Source organism: Nicotiana sylvestris, chromosome 2 (genome assembly GCF_000393655.2).
Source record: "Nicotiana sylvestris chromosome 2, ASM39365v2, whole genome shotgun sequence".
Classification (NCBI taxonomy): Eukaryota; Viridiplantae; Streptophyta; class Magnoliopsida; order Solanales; family Solanaceae; genus Nicotiana; species Nicotiana sylvestris.
Window position 1 is genome coordinate 154,869,108 of NC_091058.1, and position 9,834 is coordinate 154,878,941.

Below are 9,834 nucleotides of genomic sequence, written 5' to 3' on the forward strand. Positions count from 1 at the left end.
GATTAGCAATAATCATTAAATGCTTGGGATGAAAACTCAACAGAATTATCAAGTTTAATAGACTTAATTGGATTATCGGGAAATTGTGCCCGTAATTGAATTATTTGTGCCATTAATTTTGCAAATGCGAGGTTGCGAGATGACAATAGGTACACATGGTCCCATCTAGAAGATGCGTCTATTAAGACCATAAAATATCTAAACGACCCACTAGGTGGGTGAATAGGTCCACAAATGTCCCCTTGTATACGTTCCAAAAATGTAGGACACTCAATTCCTACCTTTGTTAGTGATGGTCTAATAATTAACTTGCCTTAATAACAAGAAGTGCAAGAAAATTCATTATTTAAAAGAATCTTTAAATTCTTTAATGAATGCCCATTTGAGTTTTCTATAATTCGTCTCATCATAATTGATCTAGGGTGTTCCAATCGATCATGCCAAAGTACAAAAGTATTGGAATCAGTAACCTTTTGGTTTACGGTAGAATGTGCCTCAATTGCACTAATTCTTGTCCAATACATGCCACAAAATAAAGATGGGAACTTCTCAATAACCCTCTTTTGGCCAGAGACATTCTTGGTAATGATGAGATATTTAAGATTATTCTCATCTATTGTCTCAATATGATATCTATTTTGGCGGATATCTTTAAAACTCAACAAGTTCCTCTTGGACTTGGAGGAGAACATTGCATTCTCTATGATAAGTATTGTTCCCTTAGGCAGAGTTATAGTAGCTCTCCAGAGCCTTCAATTAATTTACTACTACCAAAAATTGTAATAACATCTGCCTTACACATATTTAAATGAGAGAAATATTTCTTCTCTTTGAATATTGTATGTGTCGTACATGAATCAATTAAACAAATATTTTTACAATTGAACTTTGATCCAAGTTTGTTTTGTGAGATATCCATATTTGCTTCCTATTGTTTGACATACAAAAGAAATATATGAATAAATATTAGTATTTCAGAGATAAAAGAAAAGAAACTGATAATAGGTGAATTGGACTATAATTAGGCCCTAAAGAACCACCTTTTTGTATAGTTTTTATGGTAAAAAGTGATAACAAAATGCTCTGATTAGTGCTTTTCATGCTTTGCAGGCTATATACAATAAAATAAGTCTATGGAGTACTTTTGGGATCAATTACGGAGAAAACGAGGCCAATCTTGCAATATCCGCTAAGTGCACCATGCGAAGGCAGCAAAACCAGAACTAGAGATGGACTGCCACGGTCCCGGCGTAACCGCGGTCGGACCGCGGCAGAAGGCTGTTGCGAATTCTGAGAGGCTAGTTGGCCGCGGTCCTGGCGTAACCACGGTAGGACCTTGATAGGAAGCGGAAAATTGAGGGACTGAAGTGCAAAACACGGGATTTTTAACCCAAAACCCTATATTAAACAATAGAACTCGTCCAAGGGAGGCATGTAATGTTTTAGAATGTACTTTGGCAAGAGAAACAAGTGTGAGAGATCACCCAAAACATCATATTTTATTCTTCTCTTTATTTTTCTTGCAATTTTGATCATGAATATTTTCATAGTTTATTTACCCATTGTCATAAGTAGCTAAATCTTTTGTCTAGGGTTTTGATGGAACCTATTGAAGGATGAACTTCTTGATTATGTTAATATAGTTTGCGAGTTTAATCTCTATTTGTTAAACTACGTGTTTGTTGTAGTTAATTGACAAGATCCTCAATTAGCTGTGCCTAATTAGTGTGCATGACTCGGGAGAGAGTGCATATTTAGGTAATTGTTGAACAACATCACTCCCAAAGTATAAGAGGGATCTATAACTGCGGGTTTAAAGGCGGGATTAGGGATAACGAAGTCTTGGGTGCAATCTAAAGTGAACTGTAATAAACAAAGCCAGCTAGCGTATCTCGGGAGAGTGCGTCTAGTAAATTATCGTGATTACTCGGGAGAGATTCACGGTAAAAAGAGTGTTCATGGTTGATAGAGATGTGTTGATAAATCTATATGAAACATAAACAGAAGGGATTCCATCAATAGGGGAAATCACTACCTTAGAACCTTCTCATTATTGTTCACAACTTAAGCTTAATTAGTTTACAACTGTTTATTGACTTTCAATCTTAGTTATTAAATATACCATCAACTGTTATTCATAACGTTTGGAGAAGTTGATTCTAAAGAATTTAGTAAGTCCAACGAAAGTAATTGATAGGTTAATTCTCTGTGGATTCGAATCTGGGCATAAATACTCAAGTTATATTTGCAACGTACGCATTGTCCTTTTAGAAGGCATAGTTGGGCGTGATAAAATTTTGGCGTCGTTGCCGGGGAATTAACGGTGTTATCAATTACAATTGAAAGAAGTACAAAAATTCTTATTGTAGTCATTTTTTCTCTATACCAAATTTTTACATTGAAATTTTAACGTTTTTTGACTTGGTTGCACAGGTGCATGCCTAGAAACTCATCGAGATCTGGTGAAGTATTTGAAGCATTATCAGATCCCGAGAAAGTTTTCAAGGCCTTGAATCGGCTAATCGGAAAAATAAACAACAACTAACAACTGCACAATTTGAAACAGTCATGGGGGATCACGAGGAAAACCCAGCGGTACCAATAGTGCCAGAGGCTGCTCTCTATGACTGGGCACAACCCACAGCTGAAAATCTGTCCACATCCATTGTAGTTCCATAGATACAGGCTGAGTCATTTCAAATTACGAATAACATGCTGCACTTGTTGCAGAACAAGGGACTATTTTCGGGGTCGCAAGTCGAAGATCCTTAGCAGCACTTGAAGAACTTCCTCTCTATCTGCAAAACCCAAAGGCAGGCCAACGTAACTCCTGAAGTAATCAAGCTGTTATTGTTTCCATTCTCAGTGACAGGAGCTGCCCAGACTTGGCTAAATTCACTTCCCATAAATTCTATAACAACTTGGGATGAGTTAGTCAGGCAATTCCATAACAAGTTCTACCCACCCAATAAGACTGCCCAACAAATTGATGAAATTTTGAGTTTTAAACAGAGACCAATGGAGACACTGCATGAAATATGGGAGCGCTTTAAAGGGATGCTGGTTATATGCCCGCACCATGGTATTCCAGATCTGATGTTGGGGCAGCGGTTTTACATGGGATTGTCAGATAGCGTGAAGAACATTGTTGATGCTTCAGCTGGTGGAGCATTTTTGAGCAAAACATGGAGAGAAGGCCAGAGTCTGCTTGACAAGATGGCACAAAATTTGGGATGGACAACCAGGAATGCACCTATCACTCCAGTGGTTCACTCAGTGCCCTTAGATCCATCCAACTCTATGGCTGAAAATATGGCCACCTTATTGACACAGATGAGTATACTCACCAAAAAGGTGGAAGAGTCAGGGCAGAAACAGCAGGTACACATCGTAGATACTACCAATAGGGGTTTGTGCGCATCTTGCATTAGTCAGCCAATCGGTAACCAATGGAATGCAGAACATGATCATCACTACTACCCTGAAGACATGAATTATGTGTCTAATTATGGAGGCCAGAGACAAGGTGGTCAGAATTGGGCCCAGCAAAATTAGCAATACAGGCCAGTCCATCCACAGTTCAACAATGGAAACATGAGAGGTATGAGACCCCCTAACAATATGGCACCTTACCCAAGGCCACGTGGATATAATAATTAGTATCAACAGCATAGGTATCACCCTCCTCAGCAGCAACATGGTGGAAGGCAGAAAGATGGGTTTGCTAGACTTGAGGCAATGATGCAACAGGTTATTAGGTCTAATGCAAATATTAATGAGGGAGTGGATGCACATGATGCATCAATCAAGAATATTGAAGTGCAGGTTGGCCAAATTTCTATGTCTCTGAGCAATCGTCCTCATGGGACACTACCTACAGACACCCAGATAAATCCAAAAGATCAAGGCCCAAAGCAGCTGATGGCGGTAAGTCTACGTAATGGCAGAGATCTGGATGTAGAGCAAGAGAGAGCTCAAGAAACTAGACAAGCTGAGACACTTATACCAGTGCCCATTGAGTTGGATGAGTCAATGAAACTGACGGAGGTGCCAGTCCAGCCCGCCCAGGAAGAAAATAGTATCCATAATGCGACCGAGAAAGAAGCTGAGACAGTCCATGAACCAGTAGTTGATGTAGCAGCTAATAAGGATCAATCCCAGTTGATTGGGAAGAAGAGACCTCCTGCACCTTTCCCTCAGAGGCTGGCTAAGTATCAAAAGGAGGAACGATACAAGAAGTTCTTCGAAATGCTGAAACAAATCCAGATAAACATACCATTGATTGAAGCTTTGAAGGAGATGCCTGAGTATGCAAAAATGATGAAGGACTTGATGTCCCGAAAGTTTGATTTCCAAGACTTGGCCACAGTTACTCTTACTCAGACATGTAGTGCAGTGGTGACTAGACCAATTTCAAAAAAGCTATCTTATCCAGGGAGCTTTACAATTCCATGCACTATTGATAATTTTGCTTTTGCTAAAGTACTGTGTGATCTAGGGGCCATCATCAATCTTATGCCCCTGGCGATTTATAAGAGGCTGGGCATTGGAAGAGCTAGACCCACCTCTATGTTGTTGTAGCTGGCTGACATGACAGTGAAACGACCCTCTGGTATACTGGATGATGTGCTAGTTCAGGTAGGGAAATTTGTGTTCCCTGCAGATTTTGTGATCTTAGACTGCAGAGTGGATAAAGAGATTCCCATAATTTTGGGAAGACCATTATTGGCCACAGGGAGAGCTGTCATTGATTGTGAAACCGGGGAGCTCAAGATGAGATTGAACGATGAGGAGATAACATTTAATGTGCAGAAATCTATGAGGCGACCAAGTGAATTCGCCAATTGTTCTCTTATTGATGCCGTGGATGTAATCGTGGAGACTGATGATGAGGTGCTAACCATTGAGGACCCCCTTGCTGCATGTTTGATGAATTTGGATGAGGTGAATGGAGAGGAAGTGGCGGAATGGGTGTTGGCATTAGAGGGTAGAGGGTTCTGGGATAGAACTCTAGAATTTGAGCCCTTACACTTGGAAAATCGAGAGACTCCTCCAGCCAAGCCATCTATCGAAGAACCACCAAAGCTGGAGTTAAAGCCATTGCCCAACCATCTCAGGTATGAATTCCTTGGACCTAACTCCACATTACCTGTTATTATCTCATCTAGTTTGTTAGATGTGTAGGCGCAACAACTCTTGCAGGTACTTAAGGAGTGCAAGACTGCCATTGGGTGGACCATGACAGATATAAAGGGGATCAGCCCCGCCTACTATATGCACAAAATTCTACTGGAAGAGGGACACAAACCTTCCAAGGAACACCAAAGAAGGCTGAACCCTAACATGAAGGAAGTGGTGAAGAAGGAGTAATAAAGTGGTTAGGCGCGAGAATTATCTTCCCAATCTCTGACAGCAGTTGGGTTAGCCCAGTTCAATATGTACCTAAAAAGGGTGGCATGACGGTAGTTAAGAATGATAACAATGAACTGATCTCTACAAGAACAGTCACAGGCTGGAGAATTTGCATGGATTATAGAAAGCTAAATCTAGCCACCCGGAAAGACCACTTCCCACTTCCCTTCATTAATCAGATGTTAGACAGACTGGCAGGGAGGTCGCACTTCTGTTTTTTAGACGGGTACTCAGGATACAACCATATTTATATTGCACCGGAGGACAGAGAGAAGACCTCTTTCACTTGTCCTTATGGAATTTATGCCTTTCGGAGGATGCCCTTTAGCCTATGCAACGCACCCGCCACATTCCAACGGTGCATGATGGCCATATTCACTGACATGATAGAGGACATAATGGAGGTGTTCATGGATGACTTCTCAGTGGTGGGGAATTCATTTGATGAGTGCCTGATAAATCTGATGCGTGTGCTGAAACGGTGTATCGAGACTAACCTGGTTCTGAACTGGGAGAAGTTCCACTTCATGGTACAAGAAGGCATATTCTTGGGGCACCGAGTGTCAAGCAAAGGAATTGAGGTGGTTCGTGCTAAAGTGGATGTAATAGCAAAGCTACCTCCTCCAACTTCAGTCAAAGCAATCAGAAGCTTCCTTGGGCATGCCGGTTTCTACCGGAGATTCATAAAAGACTTCTCAAAAATTGCCAACCCTCTTTGTAAGTTGTTAGAAAAAGATCACCCTTTCTTGTTTTTTGATGATTGCAGGGTAGCATTCGAGGAGCTGAAAAAGAGACTGGTCACAACACCTATCATTGTTGCCCCCAACTGGGAGCAGCCATTCGAACTCATGTGTGATGCCAGTGACTACGCAGTGGGGGCAGTGCTGGGACAACGGAAGGACAAGCTGATGCATCCAATCTACTATGCTAGTAGAACGCTGAGTGGAGCCTAGCTAAACTATACTGTGACTGAGAAGGAGATGTTGGCTGTGGTGTTTGCTTTCGAAAAGTTCAGATCATATCTGATTGGTTCTAAGGTAATTGTATACACTGATCATGCAGCTCTCAGGTACTTGATTGAGAAGAAGGAGTCTAAGCCGCGCCTGATTCATTGGATGTTACTGCTGCAAGAATTCGACCTTGAAATTCGTGACCGTAAGGGCACAGAGAACCAAGTCACTGATCATCTATCACGACTTGAGGGAGCTGAAAATGCAGCTGAGGTTGAAGATATTCTGGAAACCTTTACAGACGAGCAGCTGCTCGCTACTAATCTTGAGAAAGCGCCATGGTATGCAGATTTTGCAAATTACCCGGCCTGCGGTATAGTTCCCTATGACCTTTCATCTGTATAAAAGAAAAAGTTTTATCGTGACTGCCGCATGTATTATTGGGATGAGCCTTACCTGTTTAGAATTTGTATTGACAATATGATCCGGAGGTGTGTCCCCAAGATAGAACAATCTTCTGTTTTGCAGGCTTGTTACGCATCGGCTTATGGAGGACATTTTAGAGGGGTCAGGACAGTTGCGAAAGTGCTTGAGGCCGGATTCTTTTGGCCAACAATGTTTAAAGATGTGAACCAATGGGTGAAGGGCTGCAATGAATGTCAGCGGACTGGGAACATTTCCCGTCGCCATGAGATGCCCATGAACCCAATTCAAGAGGTGGAAGTGTTTGATGTCTGGGGGATTGACTTCATGGGTCCCTTAGTCAACTCCTATGGCAATAAGTACATACTTGTTGCTGTGGATTACGTGTCCAAATGGGTAGAAGCTGCAGCGTTGCCCACTAATGATGCAAGAGTGGTGGTGGGGGTTTTTGAAGAAGAACATATTCACCAGATTTGGGACACCAAGAGCGATTATCAGTGATGGAGGCACTAACTTCTATAATAGAGCTTTCGAGAAGTTACTTGCAAAGTATGATGTACGCCACAAGGTGGCTACCCCTTATCACCCGCAAACTATTGGGCAGGTTGAAGTGTCCAACAGAGAGATAAAGAGTGTGCTAACCAAGACTATGAACGCCACAAGAACTGATTGGGCAAAAAAGTTAGATGATGCACTCTGGGCTTATAGAACTGCTTTTAAAACACCGATTGGTATGTCACTATATAAGTTGGTGTTCGGGAAGGCCTGCCATTTGCCAGTGGAACTTGAACATAGAGCGTGGCGGGCACTAAAACAGCTGAATCTAGACATCGAGGCTGCAGGCACAACGAGGATCACAGAATTGCATGATCTCGACGAGTTCAGACATCTTGCTTTTGAGAGCACAAGGTTGTACAAGGAAAGAATGAAGAGGTTGCACGACAAGAACATTGTGGAGCAAAATTTCAATCCTGGAGATATGGTGTTGCTTTATAACTCACGATTAAGGCTATTTCCGGGTAAACTCAGGTCACGATGGTATGGACCATTTAGAGTGGTCAAGGTTTTCCCTTCAGGTGCTGTCGAGATTGCCACAGAGAAAGAATCTCGTACATTTAGAGTCAATGGGCAGAGATTGAAACTATATGTGGGCATGAGCGAACCAAAGGAAGTGTCTGAGCTACACCTGACTGAACCATAGAGGTCGAGCGAGCCTTAAATACGCTCATCTGCGTCGTGCTGCGACGTTAAATCAGGCGCTGCATGGGAGGCAACCCACGAATGTGTTGTAAGTGTAATGCATAAAAAAAAGTAGTAGCAGGAACATGCCCAAACCGCGGTCCCAGCGTAACCGCGGTCAAGGACCTTCTTTGAAATAAGTCTACCACGGTCCCAGCATAATCGTGGTAGGACCGCGATCAAATACCCCCTCTGAAAAGGGTCTACCGCGGTCCCAACGTAACCGCGGTAGGACCGCGACAGACCAGCGTGGGCCAGGTAAGTGCAGAATTGTTTTTTTTTCTTTTTCTTTTTCCTTTTCCCCCCCTCTTTTTAATAAACCTAACCCCCCACTATTCCCCCATCTCCTTCTATCTTCTCTTCTCTCTTTCACACTCTCTTACCCCCCAAACCCCCATTATTGCCCCTCCTTTCTTCTCCATCTCTCTCTCTCCACCACCTATCCCTTCCATTTATCCTCAAGGTAAGTTTCTCTATTCTTTTCTCTTTCTTTTACATAACTTAGTGTAGTGTTTTAGTGTAAATATTTTATTATTTTTTCTTTCTTTCTTTTCTTTCCTTTTCTCCATTATTTGCTTCTTTTGGCCATGATTGATGTTTAAATGGTTGGGTTTTCATTGTGCTTAACTTGGGGGTGATTTTTAGAAGGTTTGGAGGCCTAAACAAATTTTTTAGGGTGACGCTTGGTGGAGGGGTCTGAATGGCCGAAAATTGGGGGTGTGTTGTAAAAGTTTTGAGCACTTTGTGCCCTTCTTAGTTTGTGGTGGTGGTAGAATTTGACATAATTCACTTGAGGGAGATTGTGTGGGGTATTATATGGCGGAATTGTAGAATTAATAGTGGTGTGAGGGAAATAATGGAGGTTTTCAACTTTGGGCACCTTACTAATTGGGTATACTGGCATTGTTTGACAAAAGGAAACTGTTTGGTGCCATCGGGTGGCGAAGTCTGAGTACCCATCCGACTGGCACATATTAGGATGCATCTGATTGTTACCCTGAATTGTCTGCAGGTAATATGGCTCGAAAAAGGCAAAAGAGCTCGGCAAGCACTTCCCAAATGCCAATATATGATCCCACCAGGTTCCAGTCACAGGAGGCAGAGGACGCGTTTCATGCTAAGGCCACCAAAAGCTTTATCCCTGAGATTCCTGTTGATAGGGCTGCCCCCCGTATGGAAAAAGCAGACATGTATGAGAAAATCAGATGGAGGGAGATGGAGTTCTTGTTTGATGAACCTGAGATGGCAACCCCGATGATAGTCCGGGAGTTCTACGCAAACTGCCCGAAACATTTATGCCGGTATGTGATTGTGCGGGGTAGGGTGGTGGATGCTTCAATTCTGAAGATTCGCCAGGTCTTGCAGCTGCCCCAGTTCACTGGTGACATTGATCATTACCACGACGCCCAAGGGGTCACTTGGGACACTATGATTGAGACAATCTGCGCAGGGGGTCGACCAATCTGGATACAGAAAAACATTACCCTTCACTCCAAGTCGTTCACACATAGGCTAAGTGCTAGTTCTCCATTATTTGCAGCCAGTTATTGCCCACGGGCAACACGACAGATGTGAACCACCTACAGGCTCTATTGGTGTGGTGCTTCGTCACCAAGAAAGACTTTGATGTGGCGAGAATTATTGGAGATGAAATGATCCTTTGGTTACCTCTGCTATCTAAAGGGTTTTACTTCCCCTCACTTGTGACGAGGTTGTGTCTGCTGGATGGTGTCCCCACCAATCCTACAGATGGAGCTTTGCCTACAAAAGCGACATTCAGAGCTTCAAAGATCACAGTGGGCAGAGATGC

At 42.6% G+C, this 9,834-nt stretch overlaps 2 protein-coding genes and 1 non-coding gene across 3 annotated transcripts; 2 read left to right on the forward strand and 1 right to left on the reverse strand.

Annotated features, from left to right (window-relative positions):
* Positions 1–2,979: 2,979 nt before the first annotated feature.
* Positions 2,980–3,086, reverse strand: LOC138886596 (small nucleolar RNA R71). The gene has a single exon (XR_011405646.1). It is a non-coding gene; the product is annotated as a small nucleolar RNA R71 (small nucleolar RNA).
* A 652-nt stretch (positions 3,087–3,738) lies between these two features.
* Positions 3,739–7,286, forward strand: LOC138885818 (uncharacterized). Its single transcript, XM_070166802.1, has 5 exons — positions 3,739–4,482; positions 4,582–4,638; positions 4,813–5,117; positions 6,428–6,761; positions 6,891–7,286. Exons 1-5 carry the CDS (start codon positions 3,739–3,741, stop codon positions 7,284–7,286), a joined length of 1,836 nt encoding a protein of 611 aa, XP_070022903.1.
* Positions 7,287–7,518: 232 nt separating this feature from the next.
* LOC138885819 (uncharacterized) lies at positions 7,519–7,986 on the forward strand. Its single transcript, XM_070166803.1, has one exon. The coding sequence runs from the start codon at positions 7,519–7,521 to the stop codon at positions 7,984–7,986; it is 468 nt and encodes a 155-aa protein (XP_070022904.1).
* The last annotated feature ends 1,848 nt before the right edge of the window (positions 7,987–9,834 follow it).

Excerpts from the sequence above, each read along its gene's own strand:
- LOC138885818 (XM_070166802.1), top strand. The coding sequence starts at position 3,739 with ATGATGCAACAGGTTATTAGGTCTAATGCAAATATTAATGAGGGAGTG. Across the intron at positions 5,118-6,427 it reads CCATTGCCCAACCATCTCAG|ATCATATCTGATTGGTTCTA; the intron begins GTATGAATTCCT and ends CGAAAAGTTCAG. Across the intron at positions 6,762-6,890 it reads TTCCCTATGACCTTTCATCT|GCTTGTTACGCATCGGCTTA; the intron begins GTATAAAAGAAA and ends TCTGTTTTGCAG.
- LOC138885819 (XM_070166803.1), top strand. The coding sequence starts at position 7,519 with ATGTCACTATATAAGTTGGTGTTCGGGAAGGCCTGCCATTTGCCAGTG.